At 44.7% G+C, this 20,796-nt stretch overlaps 1 protein-coding gene across 1 annotated transcript in view; it reads right to left on the bottom strand.

Moving 5' to 3' along the window:
• Positions 1-20,796, bottom strand: part of LOC144712760 (ENHANCED DISEASE RESISTANCE protein (DUF1336)) — a 69,452-nt gene that overhangs the window by 39,394 nt on the left and 9,262 nt on the right. The window contains exons 4-10 of the mRNA XM_078587060.1: positions 20,729-20,794; positions 20,228-20,283; positions 20,056-20,132; positions 18,534-18,659; positions 11,076-11,110; positions 10,265-10,365; positions 10,095-10,190 (exon numbers count right to left, since the gene is read on the bottom strand). Coding sequence (XP_078443186.1) covers positions 10,095-10,190; positions 10,265-10,365; positions 11,076-11,110; positions 18,534-18,659; positions 20,056-20,132; positions 20,228-20,283; positions 20,729-20,794 — 557 coding nt within the window. The remainder of the gene's footprint in view (positions 1-10,094; positions 10,191-10,264; positions 10,366-11,075; positions 11,111-18,533; positions 18,660-20,055; positions 20,133-20,227; positions 20,284-20,728; positions 20,795-20,796) is intronic.

Here is a 20,796-nt window from a genome sequence, read left to right as displayed (position 1 = left end):
ATTTCTTCCCAAAAACTGCAGTATCCAGATGTAGATCGACTATCATCCAGAGAGCTTGCATAATCTGAATCGGTGAAGATTTTAACCGTAGGGTCTCCCCCTGCCTGAAATAGAAGACCCTTCCCAATTGTCCCTTTCAAATAGGAGAGAATACGGTCAGCTGCTGTCTGATGAGACTGTCGTGGATCTGACATATACTGACTTAAAGAGTTCACAGCAAAGGATATATCTGGTCTTGTGTGGTTTAGATAGAGTAATCTGCCAATCAATCTCTGAAATGATGTCTTATTGATGGGGTCCTTGTCGCTCTGCTTGGCTTGAAGTTTGACATTTGTATCCACTGGAGTGCTTACTGGCTTACAATCCAATTTACCTGTATCCTTGAGTAGATCCAGGACGTACTTGTGTTGAGATAGGACAATGCCGATCCTGGAATAAGCTACTTCAATACCAAGAAAATAAGTGAGTTGACCTAAAGATTTAATATCAAAGTTGCTGGTCAGATGACGTTTAGATTTCCAATTTCCTTGATATCATTGCCAGTAACGATAATATCATCAACATAGACGATTAAAATAGCCAGTTTGGAGTCTTGGCCATGTTTGAAGAATAGGGTATGATCACCCTCACTTTGTGAGTATCCAACTGATATGAGAGTAGATGAAAATTTCTCAAACCATGCTCTTGGGGATTGCTTTAATCCATACAGAGATTTCTTTGCGACACATCTGATGAGTTTTCATGCAATAGATAACCGGGGGGAGGAGCCATATATACCTCTTCTTGCAGTTCTCCATGTAGGAATGCATTTTTAACATCAAATTGCGAAAGATCCCACTGATGCATGGCTGCAAGTGCAATTACTAATCTTACTGTATTCAGCTTGGCGACTGGAGCGGATGTCTCATGATAGTCTATTCCATAAGACTGGGTATATCCTCTGGCCACCAGTCGAGCTTTATACCTTGCAATAGAGCCATCTGAATTATATTTAATCGTATATACCCATCTGCTACCAACCAATTTCTTTCCTTCTGGGAGTGGGCCCATATCCCATGTACCATTCTTCCTTAATGCCAACATTTCGTCATCCATAGCAGTTTTCCATTCGGCTTGAGACATAGCTTCTTGAACATTTCTTGGAATGACAGTGGTCAGTAGTACCTGAACAATCTTTCTGTAACCTGAGGACAGACGATCATAAGACACATAATTGCATATGGGATATAATTTCTTACTGCGGCATTCCCGAGTACCCTTGCTGATGGCAATAGACCAACCTTGATTAGCTGGTGCCGAAAGGTCTTCATGAGTATCTTCCTCGTTCTCCATCTGAGTAAACTCTTGTTCTCCATCTAACTCTGGATTGTCCTCAGCCGTTTCCGCTCGATCCATAGCTGGAGAGGAATTTTCAGATGGATTAAATCCCAGATTTTCCGTATCTAAATCTGTTCCTGTTTCATTTACTTCCAAATAACAGTCAGATCGATGTCCCTCATTGTAGAACATGCTGTATTCATCAAACTTCACGTCTGCGGTAACAAATGTTTTCTTAGTAAGAGGATGGTAACACACATAACCTTTCTGAGTAGATGAATACCCCACAAAAATGCACTTGAAAGCTCTGGAGTCCAATTTTCCTGCAAAGTGGGAATAAACATATGCTACACACCCAAATACTTTAGCAACCAAATTTGTATGAAGAGATAATTCTGGGTGACTTCAGGCTAATAGATCAATCGGTGACAGTAATGACAGGGTTTTAGATGGCGTTCGGTTGATAAGATGTACAGCAGTAGCCACAGCATCACTCCAATAAGTCTTGGGGCAGTTTCCTTGAAATAATAGAGATCTGGCTGAAGACATAATGTGCCCAATCTTTCTTTCAGCAAGTCCATTTTGCTGAGGAGTGTTCACACATGAGGATTCATGGATAATTCCATGATCATTCATGTATTGATTAACTTCAGAACTGAAATACTCCCTTGCATTATCAGATCGAAGTATTCTAACCCTTTTCCCAAACTGGTTATTGATCAACTCGATGAATCTGATGATCACGGTTGGGACTTCTGATTTGTGTTTAAGCAGGTAGATCCAGGAATATCTTGAGTAATCATCCACAAAGATTATAAACCATCGGTGCTGCGATCTTCCTGTAGTAGAACAAGGACCCCAAACGTCACTATGAACCATATCGAATGGAAAATTCTTCCTATGATTAGTTCTTGAAAAATGAGATCTTCTATGCTTGGCAAATTGACAAGACTCACAAACCAATCTTTGGATATCAATGTTTTTAAACAAATCAGGGTACACTTGTTTCAGAAGATGAAAGGAAGGGTGTCCAAGTCTCCTGTGCAGTAAGAAAATACTGTTTCTTGACTGAGTGTTGAGAACCATCTTCAGAGTCCTCTGTCCTTCTAGTCCGTCCACTAGCAGGAGTCCCCCTTGCCTTCTAGCAGATAAAGTCTTCTGGCCGGTTTCCTTTTCACACAAAAAACAGTTAGATGAGTCAAATATAAATCTCCAACCTGTGTCGTCCACTAGTCGTTGTAGTGACAACAAGTTGGCTTTAAGTCCTGGTACATGAAGAGCACTTTGTAGTAATACATCTTTAATCTTTATTTTCCCAATTCCTGCCACTTTTAGAATCCCACCCTTGGCAGTAAAGACAACATGATTATCATCTATTACTTTATATTCCTCAAAGCATGATTTATCAGGTGACATGTGATCTGTGGCTCCAGAATCTACTATCCATCCATGTGATTCTGGTTGAAGATTTTCATATGTAGTAAATGCAATACTTTTATATTCACCTGATTGGGCGAGAGACGTGGAGCTGAATTTCTTGAATACTTTATCGACTTCTTCAGCTATGAGCTTTTGAATATCTCCTTCTTCTTTCGTTGGTGCTTCTCCCACTTGACTGCTGGAGGATGCAACGTAGGCTTTATTCTTTGCTCCTGGGTTCCATAACCCTTTCTTTTGAGGTCTTCCTTCCATGCCAGCTTCCGGCACTCCTTAATATGATGTCCTGGCTTGGTACAGTAGGCGCAGACTCCGGGTTCTGTGCCGGTTGCTTCCTTAGACACGTGCATAGACGATTTTTCTCTTGACTCTTCTTTTTTAGCGGCATGTGCTACTGAGACAGAGGGCTCAGTCGATAATTGTTGCTTTTGGCCTTCTGGCGGCTTGATCTTCTTTCTACCATCGGCGCTTGTTGCCTCGAGATCGCTTCTTCCAATGTAGGGAATTTCTCCCGATGGATTAGCTGGGATCGGAGACTTTCATATTCAGAATTTAAGCCCATGAGGAAGGTAAGTGTTCTTACTTTAATCTCCCTTTGCCAGTACTCGAGATTCTGAATTGAGACTGGCCATAGCTGATCGATTTCCCTCCATATTGCCTTGAGTTGGGACGCATATGAAGCTACTGATAATTCCTTCTGCCGGATGAACTTTACTTGAAGAAGGAGGTCATACACCCTCCAATCGTTTTGCATTTCTGCACAGGATTTACGGATTTCCCTCCATATATCTGCAACAACATCCATTAGATAATACTGATTTCTTTGTTCTACCTCCATATTTCTCACCATCCAGTTGGTGATGTATGCTTCTTCTGCACGCCAAAGCTTCAATCTGAGCCTATCGGTAGGTGGTGAATCATCAGTAAGATGGTCACCCATGAAGGCGGCGACCAGTGACCTTTCGGTCAATTTCATCTAACTATATCCGTTTGTACCATCATACTTAAGATCCAGATCTGGTATGACCAGTCTGTTCTTAGTATAATCATATATATGAAGCACTTCGTCTGCAGAGGATTCTTCTTCCGAGCTGTATGCAGAAGCTTTGGCCTGCTTGGAAACTTTCCTGGAAGCAGCCTTTTTTCCCATATGATGATAGAACTTGCTTGCAGACTTGCAGACTTGCAGACTATGGAGCTCCTTTCGTCAGGGAAGGTTGAATGAATCAACCTTGCTCTGATACCATGTGAAGAATGCAGAGAATTCTGCCTTTGGGAACAGATAGGACAAATGAGGCCTTTTTGAGACAAATGAGAAAGATACAGAAGAAGTTTATTGAGATTTTTTATACAGAGAAAAGGGGAAAAACTCACATATAAACAGGTTGGGAAAGACTTTCCTTTATAGGCTAAGTCCTTTCTCAAGATAGCCGTTGGGGGCAACGGTCATATAGCCGTTGCCCCAACGGCTATTTTTAAGGGGCAAAAAGGTCATTCTTTGGGGAGCGATAGAAAAAGAAAGAAAAAGAAGGAAAAAAGAAAGGAAAAAAGAAGAGAAAGTAGGAGAGAGATAGGTGGGCCATTTATAACTCATGGCCCACCTTTTTACATGTGTGTCAAAATAGAAAAGGATGAAATTAGATGTTTAACACTTTAGATTGTCGAGCATGAGATCCCGCTCTTGGAGTAATTTGTCAAGGTCTTCAATGGGCGAGGGTGGAGCCCCATACCAACAATGGTGGGAGGGCCATGTCCATACACGGTGCGAAACAGTGACGTTTTAAGGCCGGTGTGGTGGGATGTGTTGTAGCTCAATTCTGCCCAAGGGAGATAAGTGCTACATTTCCGGGATTGATCCCCTGCGAAACATCGTAAATACGTCTCTAGGCCCCGGTTGACTACCTCAGTCTGCCCATCCGTCTGCGGATGATGCGCGGAACTGCATTTGAGGGTGGTGCCTTGCAGAGAATGCAGGCTGGTCCAAAAAGCGCTCATGAATGTGCTGCCATGATCCAACACAATGGACTGTGGAACACTGTGGAGCCAAATCACCTCTTGAATAAACTTGACTGCAACCTCTTTGGCTGTGAAGGGATGTCGCATGGCGATGAAACGGCCGTATTTGCTGAGACAATCCACCACGACGAAGATACAATTGAACCGCTCGGATTTTGGAAGTCCCTCAATGAAGTCCATGGACATTTCTTCCCAAATTTGTGTTGGGACTGACAATGGTTGGAGTAGCCCAGCAGGGGTGAGTGAAGATGACTTGAACTGTTGGCAGCGAGGGCAAGTGTTGACATATGTCTTGATATTGCACTTCATGCCAGACCAAAAGAACTGTTGGTTAATTCGTAGGTATGCCTTGAGGAACCCCACATGCCCTCCAATTTTGCCATCGTGAAATTCCTGCAAGATTTGGTTAATGTAAGGAGAAGAGTGGGGAAGAACCAACCTCCCGTCATGTAGCAGGTGCACATCTGTCAAGGAATAATGTAGCGGTGGGGACGGGCCTTGATGTACCGCTTGGGCGATATTTTGTAAGACCGGGTCTTGAGAAACCTCTTGGCACATAGCGGTCAAATCAAGCTACAGACTGATGGAGATGGAACCCCGGAGGGAGTCCCAGGGGGAAGACGAGACAGTGCATTGGCTACTTTGTTGAATCTCCCCGCCTTGTATTGGACTGAGAAGCGAAAACCCAGCAGTTTCGCCAAAAAGCAGCTGTATTCTCTATGGACTTCCTTTGATCAAAAAGGTGCTTGAGACTGCATTGGTTGGTCCAAATGATGAAATGCTGGAAAAGCAAATAACAACGCCACTTGCAAACAGCCCACACGATTGCAATCAGTCCCCGCTCGTAAGCGGCCTTGGAGCACATTGTGGGTTGTAGGGCTTGGCTGCAGAAAGGCAATGGGTCGGTTGTGTTGAATGAGGACGGCGCCCACGCCTAATTTGGATGCATTTTTCTCTAAGACGAATTCCTCTGAGAAATCTGGCAGGGCGAGGACAGGGGTGGTGGAGAGAACTGTTTTGAGCGTCTCAAAGGCTTCTTGCATGGACTCCGTCCAAATAAATTTCCTCTTTTTTAGTAGCTGGGTAAGGGGCCAGGCCAACGTAACATATCCAACTACAAAACGACGGCAATACCTCGCCAACCCTAAAAATCCCCGCAGTTTGTGGACATTCTGGGGTATGGGCCAGGAGGAGACTGCTGTCACCTTTCTTGCATCGTAGTGACTCTGTCGGCAAGCTATAATGACACCTAGTGGCCTAAGTACTCCAGGTGGGATTGGTAGAAGAAACACGTTTTGGAGTTGATAGGAAGGTGATTTTGTGCAAGAACCTTTTAGTGCTTGATGCAAGTGGTGAGTGTGCTCGGTGATGCTTTTGCTGTAAATGAGGATGCCATCGAAGAATACCAGGATGAATTGCCATAAGAATGGTTGGAAGATTAAGTTCATCATAGCTTGGAATGTTGCGGGGACATCGGTCAATCCGAACGGCATCACCACATACACATTATGGCCTTGATGTGTGCAAAACGCGGTCTTCTCTACATCTTCCTCGCGCATCCAGATTTGATGGTAGCCGGACTTCAAATCTAGCTTGGAGAACGTAGACATGCCATGAAACTCTTCGAGTAGCTCTTGGACGACTGGTATTGGAAAGCGGTTGGGGACTTTGATCTTGTTTAATGCTTGGAAATCCACACAAAAATGCCAGCTGTTGTCTTTCTTCTTGACCAATAGAGCGGGACTGGAATAAGCGCTGCGGACGGCCGGATGATGCCGACAACCAATTTCTCTGTGACGAGATTCTCCAGCTTGTTTTTCTGCAATTGTGAGTAGCGATATGGTCGATAATTTACGGGTCCCATATCTGGCTTGAGGGCGATCTGATGGTCCAGTTGTCATGATGGGGGAGTTCTGTAGGACGTTGCAAACACCGTGGGGAAATACTGTTTTAGAGTGATGAGATGTTCCCCCCCCTGGTGTGTGCACCTGAAGAGCCGGAGATGCCAGTATCGGTTGGAGTTTAGCATGCAAAAAAACTTTCCACCGTGGATCCCTGAGAAGGCAGGTCTCCGTGAGGCGGCTGGTTCCCGGGTTGCCTTCGAGTGTGTGCCAAACCCCATCCACCTGAAAACGCAGCAACAGTAAACCCCAGTGGGCCTGGGTCCATCCTAAGGAGCTAAGCCAGTCCAGCCCCAAGATGACGTCAACGCAGAGTCCCTGGACAGGCATGAGGTCGGTCACCACGATGTGCCCTTGGAGACATAGGGGCACTTGAGGGCAGTGTGACTCTCCCCTAATGGTGCGGCCGTCTCTGAGGCAGATGTCAAATGGAGCAGTCTGGTGGAATAGTAGCTTTAAGTCCCGAGCGAGTTGCTGCTGAATGAAATTGTCTGTCGCTCCGGTGTCTATCAAAACCTCTACATCGTGTCCTGTAAGTGTGCCGTGTAGATGCAAAGACCGTTGGGTTCTTTGTGACGTCATACCCAGTGCTGTTTTTGGGATATGAAGGCCAGGGTCATATCCCCCTCGTCCTCACTTTCGGCCTCCCTTGGGTCCATTGATCCTCGTACTCAGAGTGGTCATCCTCATTATCAGCATCCAGGCAGAGGTGAACCTGAAGATCCTTGCGGCAGCAGTGGCCTAAGGTGATTTTGTCATCACAAAGGAAACAGAGTCCTTGGGCTTTACGCTGATGTAATTCTTACATGGTGAGATGCACTCTCTGTAAGGGGCTCCTAGCTGAGGTCGCTGGCCGGGCCTGTAGCAGTGGCTTGTCGGTTTCTGGACCATCTGTCTGTCTAGTTGATCTGAATGTTCGGGCACCCCGACCCGTGTCGACGTTGTCTTGTGTCACCTCATCCACCTCTAATGCTAGATCAAACAATTCATCCGGTGACTGCGGGTCTCGCTGTCGTATCTCTTTATGGATGGCAGGCTTGAGGGCGGTCAGGATGGCATTGACGGTCGTACGCTCGCAGAGGTCGGGAATATAGCCGGCCAAATGGACAAACTCATCCAGTACTCATCCACAATGCCCGTCTGCCTCAATTGAAATAGGCGTGTATAAGCTTGGCACGGTTTGAGGCCGAACAACCTGCATAGTTGTCCCTTGAAGTCTTCCCAACTTTGAAACCCCGCGTGGTCGTCCTTGTAACAGAACCATTTGGACGCCTTGCCTTCTAGGTATGACAACGCCACCCTCAGTGGTTCCCGGTCGTCTGCTGGATATGATCTGAAATACTGCTCCACTTTCCACAGCCACTTCTCAGGGTCCCCGCCAAAGAAGACGGAAATATTGGCAGTGCGGTGCCTATGACGCGACCCACAGTAGTTTTCCTCCGCCGTCCTGAGCCCACATCCACACCCCATATCTTCATGGTCGTCAAATCCAACGGTTGCATCTCGAACATTTACCGTCCCTCGATCATGTCGCGGCATCACTGGGGGAAGTCGTCGGGTACGGTCAGCCCTGGGGCCCGTTTGCTCTCCTTGGTCGGGTGGGTCCCGCCATTGTTGCTGCTCCTCAAGACTCTGTACTCCGACCTTGGCTGGTGCTGTGGAAGCAACCAATTTTTTGCTACGCCTCTAGCCTCGTCCCTAGGGCCTCAAGGGGCCCACGCTGTCTCTTAATTAGTTCAGCCGCCTTTTGCTGGTAGTTCTTGTGTTGTCTCAGCCCACAACCAAGGCAGAGCTCACTGAATAAGCTCTCAGCAATGGCCAACCCTGCCAGGGATCAATGGCCGTGCCTGCGCGTGACGGTGATGGCTGGTTGATTGGCCAAGGTGGGACCCAGGCATTGGGCCCGAATTGGACCTATATCATTTGTCTTGGTCTTTTCTATCCAGTGGGTGCCCAGCATGCCCTGGTTCCGACGGCCTCAGCTCCAAGAGAATGAGTTAAGTCTGCCGGAGACAATGAGGCACGTGGTCTTGCTAGGTGGCCTCATCCTCCTTGCCGGAAGGGTTTGGTAGGATGGGCTGTGGTCCCATCAGGACCTGTTAGCCATGGTCATGCCCCCCCTGAGGGAGGGGTAGGAGCCCATGGTGGGATGCGGGAAAACCCGAGTGGCCTTGCCCTGGGCCTCCTCGCCGGGAGAGCTCCAGAGGGCGGTTGCCCTTCCTAGGCCTTGGTGTTTCCGGTTTGAGGATTCTCCCCGTCCTGGACATCCTGAGGCCCAAGGCCTGCACGGAGTGTTGGGGATGACGCCGAGCTGCTGGACAAGGGCCGAGGACCCCCACCCAACTCGGGAGGAGCAGCTGAACCGTGTGAAGATGAGCTGCGCAGAACCAGCAAGGCGTCTAGCTTCTCGTTGACAAGCGTCTGGTCAGCACTTATGTCTTGGACGCCTGCCACCATGGCACTCTTCATCATGCACGCTTGCAGATCGGAAACGCTGGCTTCCAAGTCTTTGAGCGCACCCTTGGAAGAACTCTTGGCTCCGCCGGCGGCCAACTTCTTCTTTGGCATGTTTACATTGGAGGAATGAGAGGTTCTGATACCACTTGATAAACACCCAACTCTAATAACGATCAGCTAGAAGGAAGTCCTCGTCTCTAGGGCTTCGTCAATGCCTTTGAGAGGAGGGCTGCATTCAATGTTTAGGGGAAGGAACCCTGAGGTTCAATCTAGAAAGGGGGAAAGTATAGTAGAGGGGAAACAAGGAGAGCAAAGATCGCCACTCCGGAGGTAAGACGCCAGCTCCACCGCAGGGAAGAACTTCTGCACGAAGGGGAGGCGAGCACGGTCAGGAGGAGAAGATGGAGACAGAAGGCTAGGGAAAGAGAGGGGAAACATTTATGTTCAGATTGCCTGCATTCTCCTTCGACTTCTCCACCTTAAGTTAGGTCTTCTTGTAGGCTGTCGGGTTGGCTCGGCTTCCTGGGCTGCCGGCATTCAGAAATGCCACCCACTATCATATCATTCCCTACCTCATTTATAGGCTGACCTTCCATAAGTACTGCCAGATCTTTCAGGTCTGGGCATATTGTGGGTGTGTACAAGTCCCACTTCCGTTGTTCATGTGTTTGTTTAATACAGATCTTTAAGGGAAGGGAGGAGGGGTGGTAGATGTTCATGTCGGGTCTATGTTGTAATGGACTTTGCTGTACAAGACAACTTAACCAAAATAGTTCTCTTCTGCCTCTAATGATGGCTACTTCCTTTTGAGGGAAATGCTGAAGAGTAACAGATAAAACTGTCCTTTTTGGCTTGAGAGGTGAGGCCGAGTGTATCACTTATAGTGCCTAACTCATATCATTATGTGATAGTGGCCGCACGAAATGAAATTAAATTTAACAAAAAATGAGAGGAAATGAAATTTACCAACTTAAATGATTGGGCTTATATGTTCCATAGACAATGTCGTAGTGCCCATCTACTGACTCTACTAACTCCAGATCGGCGGTGATCATATCCCACCTACAAAGATGTTTTAAAACAATAAAAGAACAGGAGGGCAAGGTCTGTCAATCACAGAAGAGATATTCACTTACTCATATCTTTTTTGTTTATCAATACTGATAACTGTTTCAAAGACTGTATCCACGCTTGCATCGACAATACCAACAGCTTTCACAATAAAGCTTTTGCCACCCTAAAAGTCCCAGAAAAGAGATGCATGAATGCAACTTTCAAAAAGTGATGCCTTAACACCCCAAACTGAGAGTGTAACAAAAGATGGGGCTTCAAGAGGAAAATAATTGATGTCTTCAAAGAGTAGCATATTTACTGTGCTTGGAAATGAATCAGCCTCTACCTGAGTAATTCTTCTCTAATTGCTCGCACTTACATTATTTCCTTATTCAATATTTGTGGCCCTAAAAACTACTAAGCAAGGACATGATCAAGCATTATTATGCACACAGACTGATTAATTATGGGCTATATGCTCTCAGTTATTACATTCACGCTGTTCTCAAGAAGTAGTCCTTGATTTGATGAAAAAAGAGAGCGATTTATTATTCGGGCTAGTGACCTCTAATATAGGAATAAAAGTATCGAATCAACTTCAAGAAGATTTGTTTAACAATGACCATGAATAATGCTATGTACTAAACACATAACACACAATCCAAGCACATACAATAGAAACATCTCTAATTTAGTCCAAAAATATGCATTGTGTTCACCACTGGTAGACATCGACATCATAAAAAAATTCATTAAGATTTACTTAAGGTAGAATACATTGCCACTAGACTTTGTAAAGAATTAACAATACCAACCAATATGGTAGATTACAGATTGATCAAAAGGTTACTTATCATTAGCCATGAAATTTGAATGAAATTTCAGTTTTATCACCTTATAGTATGTGATGTCCTCAAAAATTCGAATACCTGAAAATTTTCAAGAAAAAACAATTATGTCTCCACAGAAAATTACAGATGGCAAAATCCAAACATATCATTTTCCCAATAAATGTTAAAACCCTAAGCCAATCTTCCAAAATTTTTCTCTATTTTCCTTTGTTCAGAGAATTTAGAGTTTATCTTGAATTTTTTCCATTGAGAAAAATAAAATAAAAAAGATAAAAACATATGCCAAAAACCAATCAAATATACATTGTTATGATTAATGTGCGAGGGAACTTGGGTCTAGAATAGATATATTTGTCTTCCAAAACAATTTGGAAGGACTCTAGTCCTCATAAGGTGGTTAGAATTCGAAAGCTGAATGCGACAAAGCTGTAAAAACCATTCCATCACACAAAATGGGTTCTACAGGAAATCCTATGAGGACAGTGGCTATACAAAGGATGACAATAGAAGGCATCATCTAGGAGAATAATCAAAACAGAAGCCGACTCTCAGACCCCCTCCTTACTAACCTTTTAATATAGTTTTCCCATCATAGTCCTCTCTGGTCTTGATCAGGATCTTCCCTGCTGCTTGTGCTATTGTGATATGTCCTTCCCATGGGAATTCTTTTCCTTTGAAGGTCTCACATTCACATTGGCCAGTGAAGTATTCAAGACAATCTACCACGGGTCTGACAGAAGTGGGATGTGTGGAGAGAAAAAAGAACAGGACCTGGTCATCGGGTGCAAATACCACCCGGTTATGTCATCTTTGCCAAAGCATTGACCTGGTCTCTTTCATCCTGCATTGATGTCACCAATCCTTCTGTGATTTCCGCCAGCATTGTGGCTTTTCTCCTTGGATCAAGTCCCTGCACCGTAACCCTACCTACCTTCCCCAACTCCAATATCCTCAGCCTTTCATCCTTCCTGTCCACCACCCATGCCTTCCCCCCAATACCTTTGTATAGTTGGATATCCCTTTTTTAATTCACCTGTTCCTGCAAAGTCCATTGCCCCGTTCTGCTCTACTTGTCTCCTCTCTTGAAGATGTCACGGTCTCCAACTCAACATGGACCTCCGGCAGCAACATCTAATGACTTCCCCCTGGTGTTGCCTGCAATGCGTGATGTCATTAGCTGGATCCTCCATTGTCTGGTTAACCTGCTCTGATGCCTCCAACAGCATCAATGACTTATGCAGTGTCAGCTGATTGATAGTCTCCTAATGTTCTGTAAATGTGGAAAGTCCCTCTCCCTTTTACCCAGAATCTTTCTGAACATGATCTCAAGTCCCCCTTGACAGATATCTACTGGATTCCAATGATGCTATCAATGGGGCCACAACCTTAGTCTTACCATAAATATAGCCTCAAGACCTCAAAGCTTAAACAGCACTGGCATTTGCACTCCCCCGATATTTGCGGACTTCAATACCACCACATTGGGATTCCTAAAAGCCAGTCCAGTTAAGATGAGGTTATGGAGCCTCTCCATTGGCCTGGCCATAGCCTTCATTGCCTATTATGCTCAATATCTCACTGAAACCCCTCTAGCTTCCAAATTAGTTGTCGTTGACTCTCCCTCTAAGACTCCATCAGGCGGGAGAGCCATTGAACCTCCGATCTCCTAGTGACTTTTTGTGTTCATCCACAAAGCACGATGTAAAGCGCCATGGAGGCTCCTTGTATGAAGAAAGCACTCGTATCTAACTGCAAAAATTTTGCGTGATCCAATCCCAGAAACTTCTTCCATTACTTGCACCATACCTCAACCAACATCAGAAAGTGATGTAGCCCAGAAGCCCATTTTCTAAGGCCCATTAGCAAGCTGTGGCCCAAGAAGGAGATTCTTCTAGAACTGACAGAATCTGCAGAAATATACCTAGAGCCCCTCAAAATTCTCTGACAGGATTTTCTCTGACAAGATCTTCTGACAGGATTTTCCCTGACAAGATCTTATGACATGATTATCTCTGACAGGATTTCCTCTGACAAGATCTTCTGACAGGATTATCTCTGACAAGATCTTCTGACAGAATCCTCTGCCAGATTCTTCTTCTGTCAGGATCTCTGCTCTAACTTGTCAGTTCTGCATATCTTCTGTTTTGTCACATCAGGATCTTCTTGAGCCACACTAATATCTCCTGACAGCTTCTACAGGCCCCACAATCTGCAGGATATCTTTGCTCAGGCCTGACAAGCTGCTTATCCTCTGTTTTAGCTTGTCAGATTTGTTTTTCTCAATGTTTTGACTTGTCTTGTCATGGGTACAGTCATTATGGACGACCCTACACTTCTTATGGCCTATATAAGGCCCCCCATGTACCCTGAGTGAGGATTATTGAAATATATTGTCTTGTTGAAACTGTTGTTTCTCCCCTCTGAGTGTTCTCTTCGTTAGAGAGTGCTTGTGTGCTTGTGGATTCAAGTGCAACCCCTTGTGGACTCAAGGGTTGGGGAAGATACTTCTGTGGATTCAAGACTTGGCTCCTTCCAGTAGAGCAAGGCTTGTGGATTCAAGTCGTGTTCCTACATCGTTCCTGTGCTAAGGTTGCGTCAGAAAGCCACCAACTTCCCCCACCATAAACTGCTGAAGAACAAAACTCTATGGATCGACCTCCCAACTGTTGGTGGATCCTCCCTAGCTCTCGAAACACATCCTGCCCTTTCGCCTCCTACACAGGCCCACTTTCCCTCTTCCAATCATTTTCCCCACAAGGACTAAAACTGAGAGTGGTGCCCCCCTGCCTCTGCATCTCCGGCAAATCATCAACTCCCTGAATTACTTGACATTTTCTGACCTTCACCCAGCAATCATCATCTTCATCCATGGTCCAATGTACTTTGTGTTCAAACTTTGTACAAGTAGATAATTCAGCATTCCCAAGAGACCCAACTCCCTGCCCATTGGGAACCAAGCCTCCCCATCTCTGGCTATCTCTTGTGGGCCTTGTTGATGATCTTCAACATGCGCCATTCCCATGCCCATACACCCACTGCCTAATGCAAACTCCCATTTCCATCAAGGATGAGTGAACCCTCCGCCACTGCCATCACAACCTCTGAAAGATCATCTGTCACGATCTTCTTTCAGTCCTTTGCCACCAAACCAATCCACTGTAGCTGCGGCTGCCGGCAGAGTCACCCAATCTGACACCAGCAAAGGTATCATCGTGAAGTCTGAACTCGATACTACAAAAATGTAAACAAGAGTTCTTTCCTAATTCAAGATCTGACTCCTAAGGGACTCATATTGTTAAATGCAACAAGGAATTTGCATAGTATGCTTCCACAATATAGAGTATGAGTCTTCCAGGGGTCCATAGTGGTCAAACTCTCTCCAGATGACCTGAAACCCAAACCTATACTCTAACTCCATCTTCTCCCCTTAGCACATTTTAGCTAGTTTGGATGTTCTTTCATAGATGCACCATAAGTTTTTTTCTAGATAGTACTCTCATGAATACAACCCCAGATATGCATTGTGATGTGATACGCACTCGCATCTATGAGTGTTGTCCCTGGCCCAAGCCAAAGGACGACAGGCCAACCCAGCCCAGAAAGGGCCAATGGCTGGGCTTACTTAAGCCAGATGTGAGAGAGGAGAAATCAACTTTTGACTGGTGTAAGTGCTCTCACGCACCTCCCCTGTCTCTGGCTCTCTCCTGATCTAAAACCTCTTTGGCCCTCTTCAGGTCTAGCCATGTGAACACAATGGGTACGTCACTTGAGTGCATGACATCGTCCATCCTGCCTGCTTGACAGTGTCGTCCAGTCTGTTGGCCTCCTTCCCACTCTCTTTCTCCACTCTTGGTACCAGAGCCCACATCCTCCTGCCATGAAAGATCGCCTTCAACCTCAGGAACTCCAGTTTGAGCGCATACTCCACCTCTTGGATCACCAAGATTGGCCAACTCCACACCCTTAGAGTCCGTGGTCGTCATCATCCACTGAGCCTTCCCCAAAACCGCTGCCAACGGAGCCGCATCGGACCCTCCACTGCCCCCTGCCAGGGGAGCCGCTGCCAACCCCGCTTCTTCCTCCACTGTCAAGAATGAGCAGCCGCACAGAACCCTGATGGATTTTGACTGCCCACTCCCAAACCCTAGCAGGCCGAGCTGGGGGGGCCTGCTTGGCCACCTTTCCCAGCCCTTACAGACCTGTCGTCCTTGCTATGTTGGGAACGGGTCGCCTTTAAAAACCCAGGAGTTGGGCCCATTTTTAATCACTACTGGTTGCCCAATCACCCCCCTGATGGATGAAGGGTCCGCCGCGCCTGTGGCTTCCTGTCATATATTGCAGAGCCGGCCCCCATTGCCTGCGGTTCAACAGGGCCCAACCAACCTCAGAGAAGCTTATCCCACCACCTCCACAAGAGAGCTACGAGCAAGAGAATATGCCACTTTTGAACTGCCAGATCCAAACAGGCACATCTGGTCTCAGCGAAAGCCGAGTGGTGCAAGCACCAAGAGGGGCTCTCATGACTGAGCTCCCCGCGTACCAGATTAGCTCTTCAGGAACGTGGACAAGAACACCAGGGGAGTGGTACACCATTGCCGCGCGGTTGCCGCCGAGAGTTATCCTAAGATCCTTGAACCCCAGCTTATTCCAGCTCAGACAACCCCTCTCCGGTTTGGGGCCAACAACCACCTCCACGTCTGCCTGTCATAAAGCTGTGCCATGATCATGGAGTTGCATTTCCGGGAGACACAAAGTCGGAAGATGATGACACTGAGGACGATCATCGAGGCAGTTTCGAGCATGAACTCTGAGGCTGAAATCCCCCATCAAGGCTCCCCTAGACCACCTTTACGCTGACATCCAAAATTCTCAGGTGGGAACTTCTATTGTCGGGATCACCATGTGTAGCACTATTTCTAATCCTACCCAACGCTTGGCCACTTATTGTCAACTTGTACCCCTTGTTGAAACTATGTTCCACCCTCTCTCTTTCTCCACTCTTCCCTATGTGCTGTCCTCTTGTGATCTCATTGTCAACATCATCATGGAGTTTATTAAGGACAACTTAAGTTACAATCTAGGGTTGCATCACATAGACATTTTTTTTTCTTTTTTTTTTTAAACGAAAAAGGGGGTCACCAGTAAGACGGTGCCCCCATTGCCATAACTATGTAAATCATTACAAGGTATGGATGCCTAGAGGCGAAACGCGGTTACATGCCGCGGCACCACACTGAAGCACTTCAAAAAGAGATTACCTGCCACGTAGCCAAAAAGCCATGGCTGAAAATAAGCATCAGCTTTTTCCCAGATGACAAACAGGTGTTCTTTCAATCCACGTCCCTTCAATATGAGTTCTCAACATACTGACTACAATTCAACAGATTTAATCTCATGAACTTTAAGACTTTGGGTATCACCATGGAAGTCATGATCTGACTTAATAGTTCTCTAATCTTTTGGATGATCACCTTTTCCAAAGTTTCAGCCATCTCCTAGTTGTTCGCTTCTAGTCAGCTTTGCCTTCAGCAGGGGTTGACAGATTTTTCACATTGATAAGCACAGAGAGAGAAGTATATGCTAGGTATGGAGAGCGCCAAGGAAAGATGGTAGACCATGACATGTCGGATCATGGTATGGCATCCCACTACTTGTACGATGACAATCGCGATAATTGATCACCACGAAAAATCCAGTTGCCAATCATTGACAAGAGAAGGGCTTGACTGCTTACGGTTATTCATCTTCCTGCTTCCTTCACAACAGTTGTGACCACTGGTGAGCAGGCAATTTCCAGATGCCAATCTTTTCCTAGAGGACTTGACAGCTACCAGTAACTCGACTTCCTGTGTGGCATGCAGAAGCTACTGCGGCAAACATCAGAAATGGTAGGTACCAATGAAATTGAAGGCAGGACAATCAACAAAGCCAGTGGCGGCTGGTTGGCTCTGATACCATGTGAACTTTTGTGTCCCCCCCAATCACTGCCAATACTCTAGAGCTTTAGACCTAAACATTATTATGGTATAACAAATTTTCTTACTCAACAATAGGTTGGAAAGCCCCACTTATACAAGAGAGTTGACGGCCCTTAAAATGATGGACTCATCTAGTTTCAAAAGGAAAGGCGCTTCCTAATAATGTCTCATTCATGACCTTATGGGTTAAAGGTTGTGACCTTTACATGAGGGTCCAGGGTGACATTTACTGGTATGTATTTTCTTCTATCCCTCTTCATTGCATCTCCTCCAAGCTTTGAATCAAATTCTATCCATCAGACAGAGGTCTATAGATGATAGGGACTTGCGTGTAATTTTCCATGGGGCATCTAATCCTTGTCTAAGGGTAGCGATTGATTTAGTCAAATTTTTTAGAGTTTCTACTTTATTCTTCTCTCTACGCCTGACTCTGACATGATCCGGTAGCAGGTCTATGCTCAGGAGGAAGGCCCGAGTAGGGCCCATTATGCAAGCACAGGCCCAACCCCCATCATCTCCTATTTAAAGGCCTCTCTCGAGACCGGAGGAGGCAGGCATTCACACAGTAAGTTCCTCTCCTCCCCTTCTTGCCCCACTTCCTCTCTCCTTGATTCCTCACTCTCTCTCTCTTGGTTCAAAAGTCGACGCACTCTCCCTCCAGTCGAGCCAGCAGCTACTCTCGAGCAACCATTCCCGTTTCTCTCCTCTCTACCCCGGGAACCTTCTCTCCTATCCTCTACCCCCTATTCTGTCATCAGCACTTGAAACGTGGTTATTTCATTGAACGTTTGGTTTACAATTGACCATCGACATGTCCCCGACATGGGAATGTATCAGACTCCCAGGGCAGCAGGGTTACTCCTGCTTGTCCTATCTATTCCTGGTTCATTCCATTTTTTCTTCCTATCTCACACAACTCCTTCCCAATGGAATCCAAGACACAACGTTTTTCAGTCATTGAAAACCTGCGTGGTCCTCAATATAATCAGCAAGAGTACCAAGTTTGTCATTTATCCAGTTTATAAATGTGATCTTTAATTTGTTTAGGAAAAAATAAAATTCTGAAAATAGATCAACCCCAAGAAATATCAATGTAATATATCGACGAAAAATCTAAAGACAAAAAGACACAAATACGGAGCATAGTATAAGCCTTGAACTGAAAATGGAAATTTTTAGATTTTGGAAGTTCAATTCAGACTGTTTTTTTTTTTTGTATATGTAACCCTCCTGTCTGAGTACTTAGATATATGTCCTCCAGTAATGTCTCTTTTTTTTTCCGTTGTAAATGGGTTCAATTTTAAAGATCAGAACTCAATATGTAATTATTTAAAAGGGGTGGTCAGGATTCCCTGCAAATAAACTAACGGGAATGTTTCTTAGCTTCTATCTATTTTCTTCTTCATTCTTCCTCTTGTTCTGATGATGCCCTAACCAACCTCGCCTGAGAAAACTTCGAGAAGATGGTGCACAGGATGTGAGAAGAACAACATAAATGATTAAATAAGAAATAAAAACCATACCATTAATGGTTTGAACACATTTCCAGTTATGAGTCTCAATTGCATCCCCATCATTTTCTTGATAGTAAACTGGATTCTTGGAATCTCTACCTAAATTTGACGTCTTGCGCAGCAAAATCTCGGGGCCTGAGTGATATTGTACATAAGAAGTGATTAAAAGAGCATCAATATTATAGTAATGAGTATGTCCAACCATAGCAAAAAAGGATCACTAATAAAAGAAAGAGGACATGAGATAGTGTAGAAAGGAAGAATAGTAAAGAGACTAGGACAAAATTGGTGTTAAGCTCTAACAGATCAACACACTTCACATGTATCTTTCTTATATCAGTTACCGATTATGTTGACCACCTTATCAGCTTCATAACAAGAATGCATTTCTTAATGGGAAGTTGGAGTAGGCCTGCATTGAGCAAAACCTATGGGTTTATCACCACCGATGGGTCTGATCTAGCTTGTTAATGTCACAGGCAATTTATTCATTAATTCTATATATATATAATGGAGCCAAGGGGGAGACGAGCGAGAGAAGGAGAGAGAGTCTCCCCGGGGGGGGGAGGGGGGAGTCGGGGGGAGAGGGCGGTGGTCAGGATTTCTGGGATTGATAAAATAAAGACATTTTTTAATTCACTATGCTACAAAGGACCAACCTCGGAGTGCCCAAAAAAATGGGTCAAATGGTTGTATTATGCAGAGTATAATTACAGCAGTTCATTCTATTCATCAATTAAGGCTGCCTATGGCCAAGACCCTTCCCCACTTACTCATTATGGATCACCATCTACACCAATTGATTCGCTGGATCATATGTTCACTGGAAGAGACTATATCTTAACCCATCTGAAAAGTCATCTATCAAAAGTGCAATCTCTCAAGAAAAATCAGGCAGATAAACTCCGTCATGACATTGATTTCCATGAAGGGGATGACGTCTACCTGAAAATCTGTCCATACAGAATGAAATCCTCACCAAAAAGGAAATCTGAGCAAATTTCTCTCATTTTTTTCAGTCCATATCAAATCCCTAGAAGATCAGTTTTGTAGCTTAGAAATTTGATCTTCCCAGCTTTGCAAAGATCCACCAGGTTTTCCATGTTTCAAAATGATGTAAAGCTTTGGGTGATAACTCTACTGTTTTGCCTATCCCTATTCATGTCTTTGATGATTTGGAATGGAAGGTGTATCTTAGTGTCCAGATCAGTGAGCTCCTGATACCCTCTCGTCCGCTTCTCTCCTCTGACACTCCAAAGTCCAATAATGCCCCTCCCTGCAAGGGTCCTCAAGACTTCAACCACGGAAAACCTCACACTTTCCCTTATTTCAAGACATATTTATAGATCCTACTGATTTGATTCATAAATGATTAGACTATCCTTTTCTACTCTGAGGAACATAACAAATTGAAAAGGCAAGATTACTATACTGCTTAGAAGCCAAAAAATTTAGTTATTTATTTCTCTTTATCTTAAGTATACCCATTCACAAAAAGAGTAACACTTAAAGAAAATAAAATGAGATTCACCTTTCCCATTTCTAATCAAGTTCTTCATGCCATGAGCATATCTCCTAACACGAGGTCGGTGGCCTTCAAGGTTGAGCCTGAGTGGAAAGGCAAATCAATATTAAGAAGGCTTTCACCCTGAAAAGAAAACGTGAACAAAAATAAACATTATTATATCTGGGTTCAAGCTCACTCATTTTCCGTTGTCAATATATCTTTAGATCCACCTTTGGTGATTTCATACACAGCCTGAGGAAGAAAATACAAAACATCTTCATTAAATCACACATATTCAGTAAAAAAAGTCATCAGTCTTGTGCCTGCAACAATTTGACATTAATTCAATTTTTAAAATGTAAAGGATTTGCCTCCAAAAGTCCAGATGAGACATAGCTTAATACATCTCACAACACTTCTGCAAATAAAATATTTTTTACAAAGAACCTTTCCCACTGTGGGTTGATTTAGAAAAGGAGTCTATTTCTTATGGTTACCATGAAAGAATCTCTTCCGGGTGCTTTTCACATTAATTTTCAAAGAGCCAATCAATCATAAAGGGGTTAATATTTCTTTGATAGATTGGGCTTTCTTTCATAAACGTTTTCGTGTCCTCCTCCACTATCTTACAATGTTTCCACGGGGTTCTCCCAGAGACATTATGGTATTTATTCATCATTCCATGTCACCCATGTACCTGTTGTTTTGCCTTATCGAAAACCTCAAGCCAATTGGCCATTTCTCCAGCTGTTGCAAAAGCAATCT

Source organism: Wolffia australiana, chromosome 15 (assembly GCF_029677425.1).
Source record: "Wolffia australiana isolate 7733 chromosome 15, ASM2967742v1".
Classification (NCBI taxonomy): Eukaryota; Viridiplantae; Streptophyta; class Magnoliopsida; order Alismatales; family Araceae; genus Wolffia; species Wolffia australiana.
Note: the sequence above shows the minus strand (reverse complement) of the source record. Positions and strands in the feature narration are given on the sequence as shown.